This window comes from Carya illinoinensis, chromosome 6, assembly GCF_018687715.1.
Source record: "Carya illinoinensis cultivar Pawnee chromosome 6, C.illinoinensisPawnee_v1, whole genome shotgun sequence".
Classification (NCBI taxonomy): Eukaryota; Viridiplantae; Streptophyta; class Magnoliopsida; order Fagales; family Juglandaceae; genus Carya; species Carya illinoinensis.
Genome location: NC_056757.1, coordinates 22373494 through 22397728, shown reverse-complemented (window position 1 = coordinate 22397728; position 24235 = coordinate 22373494). Strand labels below are relative to the sequence as shown.

Here is a 24235-nt window from a genome sequence, read left to right as displayed (position 1 = left end):
TTGGTAGGTTCAATTCACGGTTCGACCCTAGGAAAAACTGCTGAACCGGTCGACGTCAGCTATAACATTTTTTTGTTTTTTGTTTTTGTTTTCTACCTATAGAGAAATGACGCCGTTTCACTTTAATGAGTGAAATGACATTGTTTAAGACCGTTGACTGAGAAAATATTTTAGTGGAACAGCACTGTTTGGCTTAAGCCAAACGACGTCGTTCCAAAATGGCATTAAACGAACTCCTCCCCTTCCTAGCTTCTTCTCTATCTTCTTCTTCAAGCGCTAGGGTTTTTTCTATTTCTTTCTATCAGAGGTTCTTCGCACACCCATGGCAGAGTCACAGACGCTGCTCCTTCGTCATAGATGATGTCGACGGTAGACCGAAGACCGCGCCAACCCTAGTAGAGATCGATGGAATCAGTTTTCTCTCCCTTAGTCGATCGGTTTTGGCCAGTTGTAAGCAACGTTCTCCCAGGTCAGTGGGGGTTTTGGTTTGGCACCGAAACCGACGCCGATATATCTATTTTCAGCCCTAAATTATTAACATATTAATAATAAAAATAATAGATTCATTAAATAAATTTAGTATTTATAGACTAAAAATTTGAACGGAATAAAATACTGCAATAAATGGATTGTTTTTTAATCAATGATGTCTTGAATAACTCTATTAATAATATTATGAATATCACATTTTTTATTAATCTAATAAATAATATTTAACTGTTATTAGATTTTGCAAAAATGAAATTTCTTATCACCACTAGGAGTTTTTTTTTTTTTTTTTATCTTTCACCTCTGATCACAAACCGATGCACTCTATGGGACACCGTTTATAGCAAAAACCCTAGCCACATGTGCCCGTTTCTCCTCTCTCCTACACTTCTCATTTTCTCCCAACACATTTTGCCTCGGAAAAGTCTTAATGCAGGCACGGGGGGGACGAATTGCGCCCTAAACTGCTGACGTGGATTAATAAATAAAACGGGGCGTTTAAGTCTAAGCGGGAAAAGCAGCAAATATCTTTGGGGATTGAAATCTGACAGATTTCGTAATTAAGAGAAATCTTTTGCCCTCCCCCCTTCAGATTTCCTTCCCCTTCGTTCAGCTTTTCCCTCCCCCCTACGAAACTCTTCTCATCTATCAATCTCTCCCCCGTATGATGTTGTACCTTCGCAGCTTAATCTTGACTGAAAATCAGTTGTATTTCTTCTACTGGTTGGCGTAGATTTGTAGAGATTGCGAAAACCCTAAATCGAGATTGAAAGGTCTTCCCTTCTCTCTCTCTCTCTCTCTCTCTCTCTCTCTCTCTCTCTCTCTCTCTCTCTCTCTCTCTCTCTCTCTCTCTCTCCTGCTTTTAGTTATTTTAGCTATTGATATATTGCGATTTTTTGTTTTCAATATCATCGATGTTGTTCGTGGACTCTATGATGTAGATCCGAGTTTGGAAACCCTAAATCGAGCCTAACAGGTTTGTCTCTCTCTCAATGGTGCTTTTGGTTATTTGGTCTATATTTTAATAGGATGAATAAAGTAGAAGCAAATAATCTGTATTCAGAATTTTTTTTAGAGTTTCTATTTGAAAATGTATAGTTTTGGTTTCACAACGAACATTTTTTGCTAGGGTTTCTGTTTAGAAATTAATAGTTTTCATTTTTGTACGAAGATTGAGTTATGTATAGTGCTTTAATGTTGACACACAGAAAGCATTACGTTCTGATGTCCTGTTTGGCTGCCGAGAAAGTGGAAGGAAGAGGTTCGAAAATTTGAACTTATTTTATTTGTAAAAATATAGTTGATTTGTGTGTTTAGATTAATTTGTTGAAAAGGTTTGAACTGAAGGTCTCCTAAACTGAAACCATCAAAATCTAACAAGCCATTTATCAAGTTGGTCATATTATAATATAAATCAAACCTTAAAACAAAATTTGGTTTTAACTTTCGATGTTCAATTCAAACATTTAAAAAAAATTAACATAGAGTTATCTGTCAAATTACTGAATTGTCTTAACACTCCTTATGAATAATTTAAGCAAAAAATGTCATTCAACACGTAAAAGCTCCCCTGTGGTGTTGGTATCAGATGGAACATCTACAAAAAATGATGTGTGAAAAAGTTAGAAGGAAAGAAATACATGACAGACAGAAACAATAGATAGTAGTATGGTTAAAATGACATATGAAAGAGACTTAGGAAAGCAATAATTACACAGGAGACTAGAATGTAATAGAGTAGAATATGTTAACTAACAAGAGATCGATTCCTCATTCAATAACCAAGTTCTAGAGGAACTATCAAGTTGATCATTCAAAATCCAACCTTAAACTTCCACCACTCATATTATAATATCATTTGTACAGCTAGAAAACTCAGAAAGTGATCTTTTTAGGTAACTAAAGTATATTTTTTTGAAATAGCTAATAGCTAATTTAAATCTGCAAGTAGTATCGTGATATCACTTACATTTTAATATCCAATGTAAGTGATATCGTACATTTTTTATTAAAAAAGTAGCTAGGTAACTGCTAGCTAGCCCCTTTTATCTGCAACAATAAAGGCAATTGCAAACCTGACTGCATTACAATGGATCTGCATATATGCATGCTTTCATGGAACAATTAGCTGATGTGCCCCATTTTTCTTTATAAAATATGTTGAAACTACTTTTATATTTTGTTTTACACTACATAAACATTTAGCTCGAATTTGTGCTTGTGTAGTCTCAACTTGTGCAGTTTTGTTCATTGAATGGGCTGGGTCTATCATTTATGGATAAGAAATTAATCTTTGTGTTTCTGGCTATGTTCATGACATTAAGGCTCTTATTGCCCTAACACCTGACACTAATATGATTTATCTATTTTCCCCAGACACTCCCCTAACGGTAACTAAGTTGCTCCACCTCTTTTCTTAAAAAAAAAATACTTCTTAACCCGAGCATAAACTAAAAATGAGAAAAACTTCTTTTTCATAGCAACAGTATAACTCCATTGCCTATTTTGGAAAAATGTTGTATGGAGAAAAGGTATCGAGTGAAGATTCTTCTTCTTCACGTGTTACTCATACTTTGAGAAACAATCCAATGTGCACTTGTGGGTCACCCGCCTCGCTTAGAACATCGAATACGCCAAGAAATCCAGGTCGATCATTCTTTGGGTGTTCAAAGTATAATTCTTAGGTAAAAAAAAATTGGAGTCAGAAGCACTTGCTCTGTTTGGGTTTGAGTCAAAATTACAAGTTAATTTACTATACCTTTTGTTGGTTTATTTATACAGGGGTTACCACACTGCAATTATTTCAAATGGGCAGATAGTGATAGCGGCCATGAAAGAGAAAAAGAACTAGTTAAAATAGAAATTAACTCCTTAAGGAATGAGGAAGAACTTCAGAAAACTAAGGCAGAGTTTCAGTTTCAACAAATAGCCAAAGAGTTGCGAAGAAGAGAGGAAGAGGTTCAAAGAAGAGAGGAAGAGGTTCGAAAAAGAGAGGAAGAGGTTCGAAATTGGATGGAAGAGATTCGAAATTGGATGGAAGAGGTTCGAAAAAGAGATGGTGAAATTGTCAAGAGGGACTTGGGAGTTGGCTGTCAATGCAGAAATATAAAGCTCTATCTTATAATTTGTATATTACTTTATTTGTACTTCTCACGATCACAGTGAATACTCACTGATTGTCAAACATTTTGTATAAAGCTTGAACTTGTGAATTTGTGCTTTAGACTAGTAGTTATGGAAATGTGTAAGAAATTATTAGAACAAGTAGGCAACTGACAGATCATTCTGATGAAACTGCTGATTGTGTTTTTGAGCAAAATGTGACTTGCAGCTCATTTAGTTTGTTTATTTGGAAAGTGTGATAGTGTTGTGAAGATAGTGTAGTGGGAAAATTCAGGTGGTGTAAGTGCTATGTGGTACTGTTCAGGTACCCAGATCTTGAAATGAATTGAACCATGTGAAGCCAAAATGTGCTTATGTTGCTGAATTTGTATTGTTGAAAAGTCTGTGGTACTGTTCAGTTGCCTAGTACGTGAAATAAATTGAACCATGTATATGCCGAAATGTGCTTAGTTTGTTGAATCTGTATTGCTGAAACATATCTAAGTACTGATCAGATGCCCAGATTTTGCATTTATCTTTATTGTTGAATCTGTATTGCTCAGTTATTTTGCTGAAATGTGATTAACTCTTCAAAGATTAAATTGCTATCAAATGTGATTAACTCTTCAAAGATTAAATTGCTATGTAAAGTTGGAATTGGTCATATCTTTAGGTAAAGTTGATTTAATAACTCCCATGGAACATGTACACCGAATTAGTAGTATGAATTTAAAATGGCAGGTACTGCTTATCTGGGCAAGTTAACAACTCATGCACACGACACCTGCTTGTCCAACTTTAAACCTGGCTTCAACAAACCAATTATATACATTGCACACGACACCATAGTAAGAAACTTGAAGTCCGCCTCAACAAACCAATTAAGGTGAATGTTTGGATAGACCAAAACATTATAGAAAATCTGGACTTCGTAGACAAACTTTACATATCAAACTGATCTTAAATAAATAAATAAAGAGACATACCATGACAAATGCTCTATATATATATGTATTAAATAAAAGCTACACTATAGAAGTTAAAATATATAAAAAATTATATATATATAACAATAATAAAACATATAGTGGTTGTTAATGTGGCCATCAACATCCTGAAATCTGCTAACTTGGGTAGTGTAATGCCAGTTCAACATCTTGCAAATAATAACCCTGTAGTAGGAGACAACAAACCATTCACTCAAGTTACCCATCAACAAGTGGTCTATTTTCATCAAAAAATAATAACAACCACTCAGGGTACCCATCAAATATTAACGTGGAATATTTACACATATACCTGTAGTATAAATGCAGTACTTTGCATTTGAGCTGGTTGTTTTTCATCAAAAAATAATAACAACCACTCATCCATAACTTGAGTAAAATTATCACAAAATAATTACAATTGCAAGATGTTACCCAACAAAAAATATATATAACAGCTGTTTGTGCTTTAGACTGTTTGGCTTCACTAATCTGGGTTGCTTGAGTGCCCATCGAAAAAAATATATAACACCGAGTTGCTTGAGTGCCCAATACCCTTCCCCTTACTCTTCCTTTTTTTGTACAAAACTTCCATGAATGTACCCATTATAAAACTGATACCACAGCACACCAAATCTGTCCTTCAACACATCAAACTCCCATAGATGAATTCCAAATCTGAACATAAAGAATATATAAAACTCCCATAAATTAACAGCAAATATGATACTTCTCACGTATTTGAGCAAATTATAATTTACACATAGTGCATTAATTTCGAGATACAAACCCCATTAAGTGACTTATTGTGACGGTTGTGTCTCATGCATGAATTCCGGCTGGGTTCCATCCAACCCAATTTGCATCTGTGAACATAAAGAAGTATTTAAAAATCAACCCAACATGAGGACTTTATTATGGAACATTTACACAGTATGACAAACATAAAGAAAACCATTTACACTTTCTTAAGTCTCATTCACTGCAAAGCCTAATTCGGTTGCACTAAAGTCCAACACTTCGGTAGTGTATTGTGACGGCTAACAATACATAAGTAGAATATTAGTGAAAAGTATAAAAGTTTATGTATTATCTTAAAAAATTAATTCTCCTATCATTGAAAACCCGGAAAATGTTACCTGAACTGGAACATTTTGTGTTGTTCCAACATCTGCTTGTCCAAATAAATTCCTGCACGTTCCAACATCCACGCCTTGTATTCCATGCGGCTACAAAGATAAAAAAAGATGGTGTTAAAGTACTGAATAAACACTTCCTCACTTCTCATGGCTCTATAATAGTAAAATACAAAGTATAAAAGCGTGAATATTCAGAATAGTGCACTTAGTTAACCTGTTTACGCTTTCCTTTTTGACTAGCCTTATTCGTCGTGTGTTTCACTTTCTCAATCATTGATTTTTTTCTAAGAGATGACGGTCTACCTTTTCCTTTGACTACATTAGGACTCAATACTTTCTTAGAACTCACAGCTGTCGTTGTGTCGGCATCAGTAGTTACAACCTTCGAGAGCGGCGTCTTGGTGCGGTAGCCTAAGTTCATCGCATCTAACTTATCTAACATATCCTCAGTGTGCTCATCACATGAAGATGCATTTGTGGCTACTTCATAGCATTTCTTGATGATATGTGAATATCTGCTAACTTCAGGCCTCTGATCAACTAAGTCATAACTACTTCGTATAAGAGTGTATGTCCTTTTGATGTCTTTCCGCCATCGATCTAGTAAGTACTTTTCAGGAACCGAACGGACTTTGTTAACTCTCATAATGCCTAACACATGTCTACACAGTATCCCTCTCATCTCAAACAAGGCACATGAACACTTCACTTCACATTCGGCCTCATTAAAGTACACTGTGTGGGTCACCTCCTTGATGAAATCCTCAACATCCACTTCATCTTCTACATGGTACGTCGCAATTACACCATCCTTCCGGTGTAGAGTAGGAAGAGTTGCAAGCATCCCTATTACTTCTTTCTGAACTTCTCTAAATTTATTGCAAGTGTATATCCCCTGAAAAATCTTCTCAGGTGGAGAGGGAGAGACGACGGGAATTGTGACGTTGAATGATTGGAAGTCCGCCTCACTTTCACTCTCAATCTTCTTCCTCAATGTATTATCGAACTGATCGACAAACTCTTTTAAGTTTGTCTTAGCATGAACATACCCGTCAAATAAAGCATTCATGCTCTCGCTTCGCTGGGTTGTACTCATTCCAGCCCAAAAAACTTGTTTCATGAACACCGGTGCCCAATACGTACGCTCAGCATATAAACTCTTCAACCAAGCATTCTCCTGCAAGTTGTACTTCGTAATCAACACTTCCCAAGAGCCCTCAAACTCTTCTATTGTGTCAGAGTCATACACACAATTTAGCAACTGGCTTTTCAAACCAGTTTTGTATACATGTATACACCATGTGAACCTAGCTTCTCTGGCAATTTTTTCAAGATGTGCCATAAGCAAAATCTGTGTCGGCTGTTTGGAAAGACGAGACTAATGGCATTTTTCATGGCTCTATCTTGATCTGTGATAATAGCCTTGGGAGCTTCACCATTCATACAAGTCAACCAAGTCTGAAATAACCATGTAAACGTTACTGTATCCTCACTAGAAATTAATCCAGCCCCCAATAGAATTGACTAGCCATGGTGGTTTACACCAACAAACAGTGCAAACGGCATCCCATATCTGTTTGTCAAATATGTCGTGTCGAATGTGACGACATCTCCAAAATATTTGTACAGCGCCCTACTTCGTGCATCCGCCCAGAATACATTCCTCAGTCGCCCTTCATCATCCATATCCATTAGTGAAAAGAACCCGTCATTCTTATATTGCATCCAAGTAAAGTACTCACTGAGGGCTCCAGCGCCACCTTTTCCAAGTCGAAGGTGGCGTGCCTTGTCAATATAGTTACGACAGTCTTTTTCAGTGAATGACAACTTCTCAAACCCACCCGCTTCTTGTACAAGAGAGGCAAAACTCTTGTTCATTTTGATCCCAGCCTGATCATTTATATCTAGCACTCTCTTAACAGACTCGCTCACTTCTCTATTACAACGAAAGAACCTTGACTTTTGTGGACTTAGGCCGTGATTATGCGAATTGTTAACACTCGACATCTTCAACACCCCTTTTTTAAACATCACATTTATCCATGCCTTACATTCTGTCTTTGATGTCGGACGCGGCCTTGCGACATTTGTCGTACGGTTTTGTGCCTTCCCACCACGAGCACAACCCAATGTGACATATCTAATGCTCCCATCCTCAAACCTATGACTCCTTTGTGTCATAATCCCAAAACTGGATTGTTGCCCATATCGTTTATAGTAAGAAAGTAACTCCTCTTCAGATTTAAACACCATTCCCAATTTTGGCTCCTCAACGATATCGGCCCCTTCAATATTTGTACTCTCGGATTGATCGGCATCTTTGAGTTCAACATTATCCCTGGACTGATCGGCATCATTGGGTTCAACAGTATCATGAATGGAAGGCTCAGTCGACAAACTTTTTCCAGTAGACTCGGGTGATATATGTTGGATTTCATCCACATGGCTTGAAGTTGTCGACTGAGCACCAATCAAAGAGAAAGCTGATGAGTGAAATGGGGGCAGTGGATTTCCCTGCAATTACACCCACGAAATTGATTACAAACATTGATAAAAATAACCACTGTACTTAAGAAATGAAGTATCCTCACCTGACTAGTCCATGTAGATGGGTTTGCATCGGGATGCTCCACAAATGGTGGTAACCACGCATGTGGCATTGGTGGATGGAAACCATGCATATAGTTTGACAAACTCGGATAAAATGGTATTGGTATCGCCTAACATATAAAATAAAAATGATTATGAAACAAAGATGTACTCGTGCCAACTACGGAATAAAACCAATAATGATAATGCTATAAAAGCTTAATATGCCGAAAAGCGATAAATTCCTACTTGGGACAGAGGATTTATTTCTGGATGTGCGGTAGGAGGTGTAGAGGAAGATGCATGCTCCTTCCCTTTCTCCATCTAGAGAATAGATTTATACATTAAAAATCAGCTTATATAAATTATATAAAATGCAATAAATAATTTGGAGATAAGCTTTATATTACCTAAACCCATTGGTAACAGTATACAGTAATAGATATTATATATGCTCAGAATAATGTATCATTTAGAAACTAAATTGATATGGCTGCAACTTTTTATCAAGAGGACTTAATACATACAACCATGCATGATTGCATATGTAGAGTTTATGTGCATGCTAGTTCTAGCTAAAATAGATAGTAGTACAAGACTAAATATTAAAATTATGTCTTCTACGTTACTGTTGACCACGTTCAGTTTTTCATAGTTTGATGAATGTGCAAACTCTATTAACAGAGCTTGTATGTATGAATAGATGCACACTATATTTTTTTTTCCTAAGCAAAATAAAAAAAAAAATAAAATTATTAAATAAAAACAAAAAGGGCAAAGAAGAAGAAGAAGAGCAAGCACGTACATCTCATTTATCAAATTGTAACCTATTTTTTCCTCCTTTCGGCTATGTATCAAATTGGAGTTCAACTCTAGCTTTATTTTGGAATGAGAACTTTTCATGAATTACCATGGTTTCACAAATTCTTGTGTATTAAGCAATTGTCTTCACCAGTCTCACGTTAGTATAGGATTGATGGTCCCGTGATATCCAACTGGTTGTATAAGCATGAGATGGGATGGGTGCCTTAATGCAGTCACCAGTCTATGTTAGTATAACAACCAACTAGCTAATCTGGTCCTATTTCCTCATTAACACAGAGCTTAACATAGGTGCTAAGCTAGCCAGTGTTATATTGGTTACTTCACAAATATTGGTTCTAACAATACATTCACTTTCATTTTGCCAAATTAAGACGAAGAACCGGGATGGATAAAACAGGAGAAATATTTCGAAAAAAAAAGAAGAGAGATGTTGGTTGCTAATAATGCCCTGTATAACACTTCTGTAATGTTTTTGAGATATGAGGGCCAATTATTTCACTACTTTCTACTTGACTAATCAACTCAATCCCAAGTCAGGAAAAATTACCTTCTATTCCAACAAGCTTCCGACCCTCACTCTAGCCTCAATCTCCCCTATTTTCAGGAAACCAACCAACGCAGCCTCAACCCCCCCTTCTTCTACTGGTTTCCTCGATCAGCAGCTATGTACACTATGTTTGGTTGTAAACCAAAATAAATAACACTTTGTAAGGTAAAGGAAAACACCACCTCGTTATATAAGAGTAAAAAAATGGTAAAAAGTTACATGCTTATTTTCAAATAAACAAGAAAACTAAAAATACCTTTTCGGGAAGCACATTTTTACATCTGAAACTCGAATGCTACGTGAGATTTTCCTTCTGAGATTATCATGTACTCTAATGGTATAAAATGGACTGGAACAGAGACCACTTGAGAAACCTCAAACCTGTCAAAAAAATGGAGACCACTTGAGGATTAAAATAGAGAAAGTGATAGATAGATGAAAATAAAATTAACTGATGAGAGGGTTGGTCGTCACACTGAAAATGGTGGAGAAGATTCACCGAAAATTGTACATGATTGGTCGGGGAAGCTCTCACGCAAGAACTACGTACGGGACGAATGAAATGGTGAAAAGCTTATGAAGGAAGCTACTTTTCCATTTCCCACTTTTTCTTGTTTCCGTCTTTTTTTTTTTCCTCTTTATTTTAAGTTGCCACGTCAGATTTCGTCCGCATGTGTTGCGCCGTGTGCTTGCATATAGAAGTACTCTTTTGCCTCTCTCTCTCTCTCTCTCTCTGGGATCCCCTGTGCACAGCCACCAAATCTGCTACCGTGAGCCACCATCGTTGCCTCCAGCCACCGCCAGTCAGAACCTCGTCGTTGCCACCACCTCCTTCCTCTCCTCCACAAGCCGATGCAGCACCCTCTTCCTCCTTCGCATGCTTTCTGTTTCACTGATCCTCTGTGCACAGCCACCACATCTATCGCCATGAGCCACCATTGTCATGTTCATCGTGCCTGGTCAGTGACAACCACTCTTTCGTCACGGTCTCTTTGTTGTTGCCTTTGAAGAAAATGGTAAATTTCTAAAATTTCATTTTCGAAAGAGTTTTTTTCTTTTCTTTTCTTTTTTTTGTTGAAAGGGACTCTTTTTTGGATTTCTCAGTTGCATGTTGAATCTGTTTTTCTTTCTTGTGGAATTGTTTTTTGAATTTTTTTTTGTTCATCCTCTTTTTTTTTTGTCGATAGGATCCTAATTTCAAGAGCAGTTTCAAGTTTATTTTACCATCTCGTGTGTATTAAGTTACTCTGTTTATTTCACCACAGTTTTTTTTTAGTTTTTTCTTGGCTTGAGCCTCCTTTCTAGGGCTTTTCTTTCTTCACTTTAAACCCCCCAAAAACCAAAGCCTATAAACTTTTCTCAATCGCAAAACCAACGTCTCATGGCTTCTCAGCGGCCCGGTGTTTCTCCTGAGCCACTCTCAGCGTCGGGACGTAGTTCCGATAGGCTTAGCCTTCCGACGCTTCAATCCAAGATGAAGTCCGACCCAGAAGGGTACGAGTCAGAGTTGGTCCTCGTCTACAACCAATTCAAATCCTCCTTGGAGCTCTTCCAGCAACAAGCTGCGCTCAGTTTCACCTCCATCACCGGCATCACCACCGACCCCGCCGTAGCCAAAGACCTCGGCGATAGGGCCATGCTCTTGGCCCATGTCACACCTTTTTATCCTCAACACCTTGCCGACTTCCCCAAGCAACTCTCCCATTTCCTCGCCTCCTCCGCGTGTTCGCTGCCCTCGAGTCTGAGATGTCATATTGTTCAATCGCTCATTCTCCTTGCTAATAGGAAGGTAATATCGCTAAATCTCACAACGAAAAAATAAAAATTGAAGTGATTTTTATTTTATACGGAGTTTTTTCATATTGAATTTTGCATATTTCGTTGTTTTACTTTAGATGGTTGATATTGGGGACACCCTAGCTTTGTTCATGGAGCTACAGACTATGGGCGATAGGGCTTTAAGAAAATTGGCGTTCTCTCATGTTGTTCATAGCATCAGGCGAATGAATCAGAAGCATAAGAACGAGGTTAAGAATCGTCCGCTTCAAAATATCTTGTTTTCACTGCTTCAGGTTTGTATTAGTAATTTTTTTGCCTAATCAATGAGCAAAGCTTTGTCGGAGTGATAATTGATTTTTATATTTTGTAAATATTTTGATAGCAAGAGGATGAAGCAAAAGCCAAGAGATCGCTTATCACCCTATGTGAACTTCACCGAAGAAGAGTTTGGTTCGATGATAGAACTGCAGATGCAATTTGTACTGCATGTTTTCATTCTTCATCAAGGTATATAAGTATTTTTTTTTTTTTTATGGTAATCATGGGTAATTTATAATCTTTGAACATTTGAAAATCACAACCTGCATTTGAATTACTTAGGATCATGATTGCGGCTCTGTCATTTCTCCTTGATTATGAGAAGATTCAAGACGACGATGATAGTGATGCTTTGAGCAGCGAAGATGACTTGAGTCCTCAAGTGCCTCGAGCTGTCCTTTGTAAAGAGGCTGTTTATAAGGTTGGTTGTAGATTTCACTAGGTTGTTCATATGACAATTCAGATTACCCCAATATATTTTAGGACTACTGTGGGATGGAATTTACAATTCCACTCCTGCCCAAGAAAATTACCTCCCACTGCAGGGACAGCTGTTGGGTAATGAAGTACATATTTTTTTTTATTGCATTTAGAGCAGTAGATATTTTGAGAAGTCATTTGTAAAGATTTAAAAATTCTTTTAAGAATACAACACTTCATGGGTATCTTGTATTGACTACAGGCACACCATAAAGGAACAGTTTCGAGCAAGAAGAAAAAGCAAGCAAAAATACAGCGTGCAATTCGTAGCATGAAAAGACAGCAACGGTTATCATCAGAAAAAACGACCTCAAACTATTATTCACCTCTTAGCCATCTTAGGGATGCACAGGTTCTAATGCTTTTTCATCATCTTCTGTCCAGTTACTTCTAATATTTTCCATGTGATAGAACGAGATTTTACATTTCTATTCACTTGCAGGGATTTGCTGAGAAGTTATTCTCTCGTCTTCAAACATGCAATGAACGTTTTGAGGTGAGAAAAGTTATCTGCATTTTTTCCCGAATGACAACCTCAAGTCATTTTTCTTTTGTGTTATTATATACGGGTAACATATGTCAATATGTTGTAGTTCTTCTCTTGCTGTATTAGGTTTTCTCTCTTTATGAGTCCAGCTAACTAAGATTGTCAATGGGTACTTATAATGTTCTTTGGAACCCTTAGGGGTTGGCTCAAGTGGTTGAGGCCTTGGTATTGGTGGTATGCTCTCTCTAGGTCTAAGGTTTAAATCCTCTTGGGTGCAAACAATTTTTAGTGGCCATCGCTTGAATTACCTGAGGTACACTTGCGGGAAACTTCTTGCTGAGGGCTTGTGAACCCTTGGGATTAGTCGGGACTTTGTTCTTGGACACCCCATGCCAATAAAAAAAAAAACTTCTAATGTTCTTTGGATAGCATTATGGTAGAAAATAAGATTATAGAAAAACTATTCACATCAGATTTTTAGGATAGTGTAAATTAAGACTTGCTTTACATAAAGAGGGAGGATTAGAAGTTTAGTGTAACACCCCCTTCCCATAGAGTTAAGAATGCTACTAAATTATGAAGCAGAACATGATGATGTTTAGATAACTCACAAAACTTGGTCTATGCCTGGCTCGCTTTCTCAAAACATACACGTCATCACCTAGGACATTCGAAGTATCATATGCATATGCATGGCACAGCATTAATTGTGACATAGCAATATTTGTATGCATGGCTATCATATCATGACATCCTTGGCATGAATCTTGCATGGAGCGTAATATCCACAAGCAATACCATTGTAATCCAACAAGGATTCATAAAGATGGCCTTACATAGATACAAGTGAACAAAATTTTTCCAATACAAAGAACATGGAGTGGTTTTTGGGTGTTTAATTTTTACCTTGAATTTGCATCAGCCATTAAGGAACTTTTCCAATGAATTTTTATGATAAAAATCCAGGACAGGGAGCTGTGAAGTGGGTGACACACTGATGGCAGCAGTTAACAATCTTTTTTGGGTTCCCTTTGGTGCTGTAAATGCATGGACAGCAGCACTCAATGAGAGCTATAATCATATAGGCGGAGTTGCCTCAAAGGGGAAATAGTATGTGTACCTGCCACATAATAGGGAATCTGGAAGGCCTTTTTCTTACAATTTTCTTACCTGGGTTTTGGGAAACCTATTTCTATGGAGAATGGTGAAGGAAACTTGAAAGAACAAGGCTGCAGAGGGGTGGAAAAGAAGAAACTCTGGATCGAACCTTTACTAGAGTGGCTGTTACTTCCAGAGATTTTTCTCCAATAATTTTTCTTTTTGATAAGATGTTTACTTCCAATAATTTGGCAATAAAACTTGAGGAGAAGGCTTGTAGAGTGGCAGTAGTGGGCCTCCTATGACTTTAAACCAGAAATTGAATTAAAGAAACTGAGGGTGGTGGCACAAGGTGTGCTACCAGTCAGCTTCTTTAGACCTAACCAGAATTTAATCTTTTTGCGAAGAGAGAGGAAGAGGAGAGTCATGGCACAAACAAGAAAATTAGGGTTTTGTTGCTGAGGTTGCTGGATAGTTCTTTTCCTTTTTTTCAATATATAAAAAATTGCTATAACCCTAGAGTGGTTTCAAATCCAAAGGTTAAGCGTCGTACTTTGTCAACTTTACGTAAGGCAGATTTTGGTTTTTTTGGGGTGATAGTGGAAAAGTTGACAGATAAGTCACCATTACTGCCACTCTACAAAACTGTACATGAGATTTTCACCTCATACAGCTCCTCGTTCAATTCTGTTGAAGTCGTTAGATCCTTTTCCTCGTTCGAGAATCTACTCTCTTCTTCCACCCCAGTCCGAAGGGTAACTAAGACCAATTCAGTCATGTTTTCATTCATTTGGAGTCTGGGCTCTTCTACTTCATGCCTCATAACGTACCGGTACCGTTATTAAAAATTACTATAATCCTAGGGTGGCATAAGAGTGGCAGCAGCAGGGGTTAGGTTGAAAGCTTCGTTCCTTTAGGTTTTCTGATTTTAGCAGATTTAGCAGCAGCTGTAGGGGTTTTCAGGGCTTAACTGGTGACATAGTGAGGAATTCCTGGTCTGGACAACTTTCTTCTAAGCTTTCCTTGAGTATTGTTGACTTTCCTTCCTAAATGTCCATATTGTCGGCAACTTCTCTCTAGATTTTTTATTTTTATTTTTTTTAAATGTCGGGAAACCTCTCCAAGGCAGGGCCCTTTGGACCCACTCCCTGCAGAGGAAATCCCGGTCCCATACACAGCACTTTTGGAAGTTTCCCTAGACGGAACTAGTTAAATCGCTGGGTTTTTCATAAGGGGGTGTGGCCTCAAAGGATTGTTTGCACCCATGAGGTATTGAACCTTGGACCTTGAAGGGAGTGATACCTCTAGACCAAGGCCTTCACAATTATCATAAAGTGGTAAAGGCCTTGGGTTAGGGGGTTTGCTCCCCCCAGGTCTAAGGTTCAAATCTTCTTGGGTGCAAACAATCTGTAGGGGTCATCGGACTATGGGATTTTCTCCTTGAATTACCCGAGGTGCACTTTTGGGAAACTCCTTGTTGAGTGCTTGTGCACCCCCGGGATTAGTCAGGTTGTTATTCTTGGACACCCCGGTGCCAATCAATAAACAAAATTATCATAAAGGCTGGGATTAGAGTCTCTCGAGTCATGAGGGGGGCGCCAGCTTGGGGAATATGCTGGCTAGAAGTTGCCAGGAGTTTCCTATTTCAGACTAGTCAATGCTTGGGCACCAAGTTGGTTCAAATCTTGATTTTCTTGGGATCTCCCAAGTGGGACAGCAGCTACTAGTGTATCCTTAAGGGGGGAGGGGCGGCACAATGTAGGGAAGCTTCCTTCTTTGATGCAAAAAACCACCATTTTAATTGGGATTGAAGGGTGCTACAGATGCATTCCTAAGATAGACTCGTGGAGGTCAAGCTTAGGCACCAAGTTCTTGGCATTAAGGGCTGCCGCAGGTCTTGTTTCCAGGAATATCTCAGCCTAATATTTCCTAAATTAGCCTTCAAGAACATTTTGGATTCCTAACACTAGACAAGGATTTTAAGGTGACAGCTTGGGCTCCAAGTAGGCTCCACAAATAGTCAGTAAAAGCTCAAAGCAGAAAATGCCAAGTTTGAAGCACTTCACATACCAAAAGCGAAGCGCTTTTACAAAATCGTGGTTTTTGGAAGCTTATAGTGCAGAAAAGTGCGCTTTTCTAATTGATTTTAGAAAGAAAATTATAAAAATCAGCTCAAGATGTAGAAAATAATGCAATCAAATATACTCAAATGTTTAGTTGATATTGAAGATAATTTACTTACCATGGCACCACCATGGCACCATAATATTCCTAGTTGGATTTCTAGATGGATTGATATTTGATTGCTTGTGTTAGTGCAGAAGCAATTCCTGAAAACTTTTTTGGTCAGGGCCTTTTTGGTATATTTTGTTTGAACCATGTACTTTGTTTAAATTTTATATAATTAGTTTATTACTTGTCTTTTTTGTTGCATAATACTCTAATAAATTGTGTAAACAGGCTAAATATTTTAACACTTTACTTTTTAAAGTTTTTGTTTTTAATTTTATGGTTTTTGGTTATTCTACATATTTTTAAACACGTGCGCTTTACTTCATTCAGTTGTGCGCATGCATAGGCTCTAGAGTCTAGACTGTGCTTCTGCTTAAGTGCACCTAAGTGTGACTAGTGCTTTCACCGACCCAGGCCACAAACTGCTTTTCTGGGCTGGACATTAGGCTTCCCAAGGCTCTTAAGTGCTTGAATTAAATAAAATACGCCTTAACCCAATCAATTCATCTAATATGAAATAAACAAAAGTATGATCATACAATTTATACCAAAAAGAAAAATCTTGCCTGTGGGCACTGGTTGGACTTCTCCCCAACTTTGGGCTCAAATACTTGGGGGCTAGAATTTGGAGATGGTCTTGTGGACAGAAACAAGGGAAGTGTTAGATTTTGGAAAGGAAGAGATTTAAAAAGGGAGACAGACAATTTTTTGGGTCAACTTTTCAGGAAAATATGCAAGCTTAATATGCTCTGTCTTTATTTCAAAATGATGGAAGGATTAATTTACCGTGTTTGGAATGTACTGAGAAGTAAATCAAAGAGAAGTGAGAGATTAAATTTAGGAATACTTACCATGTGGATATTAAGTAAAAAAGAAGTGGATGGAAGTGGGAGGGGATAAACTTCTTATTGGTTCCACTTTCTACTTCTCCCCAAAAGTTGTGAGAAGTGTAGTGGAATCATTAAGAGTATGTGAGGGTACCACAGCTTCTTCTACATTCCCCTTACAAACTGATGTGGTAGTGCATGCGGCACTTGCCTTATCATCTACCAAAATGACGTGGGCAATCCATGTGCCATGTGAGCCCTGAATTTTGTTTTAAAAAAGGACACAATAACTGGGGGATAAGCTAAAATAGAAAACAAGATAACCCGATGGTCAGCCGTTCCTCTTGGGGTTGTTGAAGCCCAACCAGAGTCAAGAGCCATATCTCTTGGGGTTGGTCACGATCATCCCCCATGGGTTCAAGGGAGTTGCTGCTGCCTTCCCTAGTTCACTAACCTGTTTGGAGATGAGCTGTAAACTTAGACAATTTGGGTTCAATTCCACTCTAAAAGTTGCCTTGGTTAAGTTGGCACACGGTTCTAGTGGATGAGGTTGTGTATCTGGGGTTTAACTTCCTTCGTATCATTAGATATGGTTTTGGCAAGTCATCTTCTTAAATGATTACCATGTGTGCAGCATGAAAAGAGCAGCCAAAGTTTTGAATGCTTGGTCAAAAAATAAGGAGGAGCCAAATACTGACTTATTTTTTGTGATTGGGGCAAATCGTGGTTTATGTTTCTGTTAGTTTGCTTTTAACTTAGTTAATATGTTTAGTTCTCACCGTTTATTACATTTGCTAAATGGAAATGATCCGATCTTTTGATTATTTTCTTCAGGTTAAGATGATGATGTTAAAAGTAATAGCTCGAACAATTGGGCTTCATCGCTTGATTCTACTAAATTTTTATCGTTTTCTTGAGAAATATGTTCAGGTATACTCTCTAACTAATGCATTAAAGTTGTTATTTTCTTGCTTGAAGTGGTAACTATATTGGTTATTGCAGCCCCATCAACGTGATATCACAAATTTACTTGCTGCAGCAGTTCAGGCGTGCCATGACATGGTATAGTAAGCTCTTCCATTTTGCGTGACTAGATTTAGTTTTTCCCCTTCTGGACTTTTACGAATTACACTAATAATTTTAATTGACTTTTTGTAAGCAGGTGCCGCCTGATGCGGTTGAATCACTGTTCAAACAGATAGTAAATCTTTTTGTCCATGATCGCTCACGCCCAGAGGTGTTGCTTTGCAGCTGCATTATATTATATTTTTCTGCACTTGCCTAAGGTTTTGCCTCTAAGTCACCTTGTTTTGCCAGGTCATTGCTGTTGGGCTGAATGTAATACGGGAGATATGTTTACGCATGCCATTGGTAATTACCCTGCCCCAATTCTATGATCAATTGAGTTCACCACCGAAAATGCAATTGAAGTTGTCTAGAATCTTTCTGTCTGGTATTCATGTCATTGTCTTTTTGTTTCTGTCAGCTATACACTATACACGTCATTTTTGTTTTGCTTTTTTAATTGCTGTCATCATGGGTCTTTTTCTTTTTGGGTTTGCATATATTGCCATTTGTAGGCCTGTTTTCTTTCTGCTTTTAGGATTAATTTTGTTTGTTCCTGGAAACTAGTTGATGACAGAAGATCTGCTGCAAGATCTTGTGTTATACAAGAAATCACATGAGAAGGCAGTTTCGGTAGCAGCTCGTTCACTGATTACATTATTTAGGGAGGTATTAGAAACTTCTCTCTCTCTCTCTCTCTCTCTCTCTCTCTCTCTCTCTCTCTCTCTCTGTGTTTGTGCGCCCACGGGTGCATACCTATGGTCAACTTAGGAATAATCACTAAATTTGTTTTCATGCAGGTTTGCCCCTCACTGCTAGTCAAGAAGGATCGTGGGCGTCCTACGGACCCTAAGGCAAGGCCAAAAGCTTATGGAGAAGTTGATGTTATCAGCAACGTTCCTGGTGTTGAGTTATTACAAAATGATGAGAACAATGCTGTTAGTGATACCGATGGATCCACATTCGGTGATTCTGGCCATGATAGTGATGGGATCGCTGCTGCTAGTGATGGTGAAGAGAACTGGCTGTGCAATGATATTATTGGAAGTGAAGATGATGAATTAGAAGAATCTGATGATGGTGAGAGCAGTATTTATTATGATGATAGTGATGTGGGGAGTAATGATGGTGATGAAGAAGAGAACGAGGAAGAGGAAGAGCACATGAAGGCTGTTGAGGAGAATGTGCATGAAGGAATGAATGGTTCTGATAAAACTAATGACCCTGACATCAGGGACAGCAAAACTGGAGGAAGTGAATCTAATGCAAAAAAAAGGAACTTATCTGATTTTGACGGACAATTGCTTGCTGCTGACACAAGTCTTCGAGCTCTAAAGAGATTGGCAGGAGTGACAATGGGGTGTATCCCATCAGAGTCAACCGATGGAATTCTTTCTAACGAGGATTTCCGAAGGATCAAGGAGCTGAAGGTATAATAATCTCAACTAAACTTTAGTGTTTTTTTCCCCGGGTTTTTATTTTTTATTTTTATTTTTTGTTGGGGAGGGGGGCGAGTTGCTAGTTATTTTGAATCATGTGGTGTGGAAAACATTAACAATTCAATTCTTTTTAAATATTTTGCAAATTTGTGATACTTGTTGGATTTCATAATGTTTTATGTTCATTGTTTGATGATGATATGATTATTTTTTCAGGCAAAGAAGGAAGCAAAAATGGCTTTGGCTCAGCATGGGTTGTTAAGAAAGGGTGTCCCAAGTTCTGATCAACTGAGTGTTAAACGGGTGGATCCTGCCAAGCTTGAAGTGAGTTTTCTATTTCTTTGCTGGCCAAATTTCTTAAGTTCTTTGGATCCTTTTAGGATTCTCCGTGTAAAGCATATGTTGATCCACTTTTTGTACATTTTGTAGGCTCATGTGCGAAAAAGGTTGAGCAAGGAGGAGAGATTAGCATTGGTGAGGGAGGGGAGGGAGGAAAGAGGGAAGTTCCAGGCTCGAACTGCTGTAAAACAGAAAAAGGTAATTCTTTTTTAACTGTCTCGTGTCATTCATATGCTTGCATTTCACAATCATGTTGGTGGAATGGTAATGCATTCCTTAATTATCTTCCAAGTGTGGGCTTGGATTTACTTGTCAAAAAAAGCTTGGGCTTGAATTATAGAGTCATCATATAACATCTTTGCTGGAGAATCCAAAAGATCTGGAAATAGGTAAGGAACAAGGGATAGTCTAGATGGAAGGAAAAAGAGAGACGGAGAGGGGCCCTCTTCCTCACTGATCCACAAGTGGGCAGATTTGGATGGAAAAATTTAATGAATTTCTTGTGATGACCAATTTACCATAAAGCTAATAGAAGCAAAGATTTTATTTGAGCATAAAAGGGTTTATTAGTTGATTTAAGTTTCCTCCTCTTCATTTTTCTTGTTGAACTTCAGATGATTTTCTCTACTTGTGAAAAATAAAATAAAAGAAAGAAAAATTATATTTTTAAGTTGATGTGGAAAGTATGCCAAGCCGGTGTGGAGTCATGCTATTCACGCCGCTGATATAGTGGAGATCTTGTTGGCGGTGTGGAGTATGTCTTTCACATTGGCTTGAAGTAAAAGGTCATGCCTCACCATACCGCTAATTAAGAATTTGGCACAGATCCTAACATCCTGTACTTCTTTTTATGTCCTCTCTTCAAACTACAATGTGTATTAGGCTATGATGCCTCTTCATACATAGCTTCTTTTGAGTATTGATAAATCCGTATTTTGTCATTTGATAGACTGGTGGTCTGAGCAATAGGCAGAAGGAGCACAAGAAGGCTATGCCCTTGGCTGCAAAGAAAGCCAAGGTAGTAAGATCTCGACAAGAGAAGAAGAAAAAACAGCAGCGTTCTGGCAAACAGTTCCGGGGGAAGAAAGCATGGAAATGACCAGGAACATATCTATATTTGCTTTTTCCTCACTAACATATATGATTTTTTTTTGCCAGATTTTTAAGTCAAAATCGATCCTTGAGTTCTAATTTAAATTGGTTGGCCGTTTCTTATTTCCTTCTGCATTAGCCATAGCAATATCAGACTTTGTTCGGACATAATTGAAGTTGAAATCTAATGGATAAAGAAAGCATAAAAAATCTTTAGTTTCTGCAGAATTGAGATGCAAGGCACTTTTGAGGGCTATCCACGAGTTGAGAGTACGCGTAGTTATTTTATTAGGTTATTTTAATTGAATTCTTATTCATGCTTGAGTAATGAGATGAGATAAGAAATTGTGAGAACTACAACCCACTTAGGCTCGTTTAGATCAATGTTTTTATTTTCGTTCTGTTCGGATCGGAATTTACCGTTTTTTCATTCTGAATTAAATATCGGCTGTTTCGGTTTGTTCCAGCTGGATTCCGGTGTTTTGGCCAAAATTCTTTTTCGGTCTGAAATGCTATAACAGAAAAATTTTAGCCTTTTTGAATCATTTCTCTTGCAACAGTCTCGAAACTGATGAAACAACGGCAAATTTTTACATGATTTTCTCTTGGCCTTCTATGGAAATGAAGAAAAAGACAATGACCCACAAACACCTACGATGCACTTTTTGTGCTGGCGATTAATTGTTTTTATAAAAAGAATCTCCTTGTTCTTCATCTGGAGGAAGTTAAAAAAACTCAAAAGAGTTCCTAGAGTCAACATAAAAAACATAACTTTCCAATTTTTAAATAAGCATATTTATAATACTTATATTTAAAATTATTACTAAATTTTTCATGTATATATATTTTGAAAACCTGTATTGATATTATTTTGTAATATAATCTCTCTCTCTCTCTCTCTCTCTCTCTCTCTCTCTCTCTCTCTCTATATATATATATATATATTACAGTTCCGCTGCTAAGCGGTCGAACTGATTTTTAATGAATAACAGCCCTCCACTCAGCAGCTGCCACCTCAGCTAGTACACTAAACTCACACTACACTCATGCACACGGGATAATAACGGCAAATTGAGAAATCTCTTCTATTCGAACCCGTGCTTCTCCGGACGACTTCGACCCTCAGGCAATCCCGAACGATCTCCACCACCAGTTCACCGCCAGTTCACCACCACAATCTGTAAATACTATAATATATGTAATATGTATATTAAAAATAACACCGACTCGTCCACTTAAAAGTCTCAAATCAATCAACAAATCGGCTTCTATCTCGTGAGGCGGTAACATATCGGCTTATTCTCCGTCATCGTCGTCCACGTCGAGAAGCAGTACGTTACTCCTCTTCGCCATGGCATTCGAAAGCACCGGCACCTTCATCGGCGCAGACTGATGGTGGTGCAAGTTCCTGCCCTACAACGACGACTGCGAGTACTCCCTCTCTGGCGGTCTCGGGATCGATGGAATCGCTTTCGTTGACGACAAAGACGTGGATGATGTTAAAGGCTTGCGGCACAGGACTGGTCCCTCACGGAGGGTCTGGTAGCGCAATCGATCAGCTTGGGGTAGCACAGAGAGGATTTCGGATTCCATCGATTGCCCGAAATTCAAGCGGCGATGGTGATCATGGTGGGTATCGGAGTGGTTAGGTTCGGTAAAATCAGCGGTCCAGAAGACTTCTGCTTCGTTGAGCTCGTGTTCTCCGGGCAATTCAGTGGATGATGGTGCCGGAAGGGAGAAAACGCCGAGGAAGTGGTCGGAGGAGGGTGAACGGCAGTGACGGTGCCCGGGCCCGGTGAACTCCATTTTGATTGGGTCTGACAGAGTCCCCAAGTAACAGAAAGAGAGTGCAAAAAAGAAAAGTAACAAAAAGATAGGGTGAATTGCGGTTTAGACATAAAGAGCATGAGACGCGTACGTGGCAGCCAATTACTGGAGGGCTGTTATTTGAGGGTTAACAGCCCAACCGGTCCCCAGGTATTCTCTATATATTAACTATCCTGAAACGGTATATCGAAATATGTTAAAATTGAAATATTTTATTTCAATACCTCAACTGGAATAGTCATTGCAATGGAATTCAAAACTTTAGTTTAGATACTAAGAATATCTCAGAGTATTTGTGAATAGTAATAAAATAATAATAAAAAACTAGTGAATAGTAGTTAGAAAATATTTGAAACAGTTGAGTTTTTAAACAAAAAAATAGTTCATGGGCTTCCACATGGCATGTCCAAAGGTTGCCACATGTCACCTTTGTTTTTAATAAATTCTAAATATTCTAATTAAGATTAATTCATTTTTTATATCTAAATTGGTTTATAAATGCCTTTAAAAAGTTTTTTAAAGTTTTGGTTGGAGTGGACATTTTAGTGCTTGTGGGCCTAATTCGTTTATAAGCCTGTTAAGCCTATGAGCCCAGCAGTCCAAGACGAACCATATACAGGCTGTCGACCAGATAATGACCAAATAGTTAGCAAATAGCAATGCCGGTATAATAGGAAGGGATCACTCGAATTAATAAGGGAAATCGTGAAGGTATACATTCAAGGAATGGTTATTTGTTCTTCCCTACGTCTTTATAAATAGTCTGCAGGAGGTGACTAAAACGGAACTTGATTGACTTCATCTTTTGCATACACATACTCTCATATTATTTTGACTTGGGTATCGAAGTGTCTCCAAGGCAATCAGTGCTGCCACTTTGTGCGTTGCAGGTTATCCGTGTAGATAGTGGTGTGAAACACATCCTTAACATTGGTCTTATGCAATTTCTCATACAAAAATCGGGCTACTAATTTCTTTTCCATTTTCTCCAAAGTCATCACATGAATAGAGTTCCAATCATGACTATGGTGCTATGAAGAACTACTACAGAGAAACAAAAAATAATTCAAAGAACTGATACTAATTGAGATATTTCCTGGTTATAGCTGATTTTATTGTGATAGATTTGTTCTTTTGCTCATTTTGTTGGAATTCTGTTTTAGTTGTTCGTTTTGTTTTGATTTTCTTATATAAAACATTTGTTGCTTGATTACGATTGAGTAGCGAAGTCCTGCCCCTCACCCAATCTTCTCATAGGGCGAGGACAAGTAATTTTCCCTCTGGGGTAGGGGTGGGAGAGAATACAGCCACCTTGCCAAGGCAGAGGCTGGGTTGAGGAGGTCTATTACTTGCTGAGCGTATAGGTCAAGTAGAAGCCTATCTTCAACCCATTTTGAGCCACCAATATTTAGACACTAAGAGGACTGTGTCACCACAAGGTGGCTACAAGTGGGTGGTGAGTCACCCGAACCTACCCCATCTATCCCACTAGGGGATGAGTAGGCAACCCGCCCACCTCAGGGATTGGGGTGGGCAAGCTAAATATTATTTTAAGTCTTGGGGTGAGTCCAAAGT

The 24235-nt window shown here is 38.2% G+C and overlaps 2 protein-coding genes and 2 long non-coding RNA genes across 6 annotated transcripts; 3 read left to right on the top strand and 1 right to left on the bottom strand.

The window, feature by feature from the left end:
• Positions 1 to 840: 840 nt before the first annotated feature.
• LOC122314246 lies at positions 841 to 1746 on the top strand. Its single transcript, XR_006243659.1, has 3 exons — positions 841 to 1262; positions 1431 to 1465; positions 1698 to 1746. It is a non-coding gene; the product is annotated as an uncharacterized LOC122314246 (long non-coding RNA).
• Positions 1747 to 3018: 1272 nt separating this feature from the next.
• Positions 3019 to 3835, top strand: LOC122314444. Its single transcript, XR_006243712.1, has 2 exons — positions 3019 to 3173; positions 3271 to 3835. It is a non-coding gene; the product is annotated as an uncharacterized LOC122314444 (long non-coding RNA).
• Positions 3836 to 5545: 1710 nt separating this feature from the next.
• LOC122312675 (protein FAR-RED ELONGATED HYPOCOTYL 3-like) lies at positions 5546 to 6785 on the bottom strand. The gene is made up of 3 exons (XM_043127338.1): positions 5931 to 6785; positions 5717 to 5806; positions 5546 to 5617 (listed from the first exon to the last, which is right to left on the bottom strand). Exons 1-3 carry the CDS (start codon positions 6783 to 6785, stop codon positions 5546 to 5548), a joined length of 1017 nt encoding a protein of 338 aa, XP_042983272.1.
• Positions 6786 to 10627: 3842 nt separating this feature from the next.
• LOC122313492 (protein SDA1 homolog) lies at positions 10628 to 21061 on the top strand. Of its 3 annotated transcripts, none has more exons than XM_043128557.1 (16): positions 10628 to 10693; positions 10983 to 11466; positions 11573 to 11749; positions 11839 to 11963; positions 12057 to 12195; positions 12457 to 12606; positions 12697 to 12750; positions 17733 to 17828; positions 17901 to 17960; positions 18061 to 18135; positions 18216 to 18269; positions 18531 to 18632; positions 18764 to 19393; positions 19619 to 19726; positions 19832 to 19939; positions 20691 to 21061. In XM_043128557.1, exons 2-16 carry the CDS (start codon positions 11059 to 11061, stop codon positions 20838 to 20840), a joined length of 2436 nt encoding a protein of 811 aa, XP_042984491.1. In that variant the 5' UTR covers positions 10628 to 10693; positions 10983 to 11058; the 3' UTR covers positions 20841 to 21061. The 3 variants fall into 3 exon arrangements, with proteins under 3 accessions (XP_042984491.1, XP_042984492.1, XP_042984490.1); XM_043128558.1 differs by having other exon boundaries at positions 10633 to 10693; positions 11071 to 11466; XM_043128556.1 differs by lacking the exon at positions 10628 to 10693 and having other exon boundaries at positions 10825 to 11466.
• The last annotated feature ends 3174 nt before the right edge of the window (positions 21062 to 24235 follow it).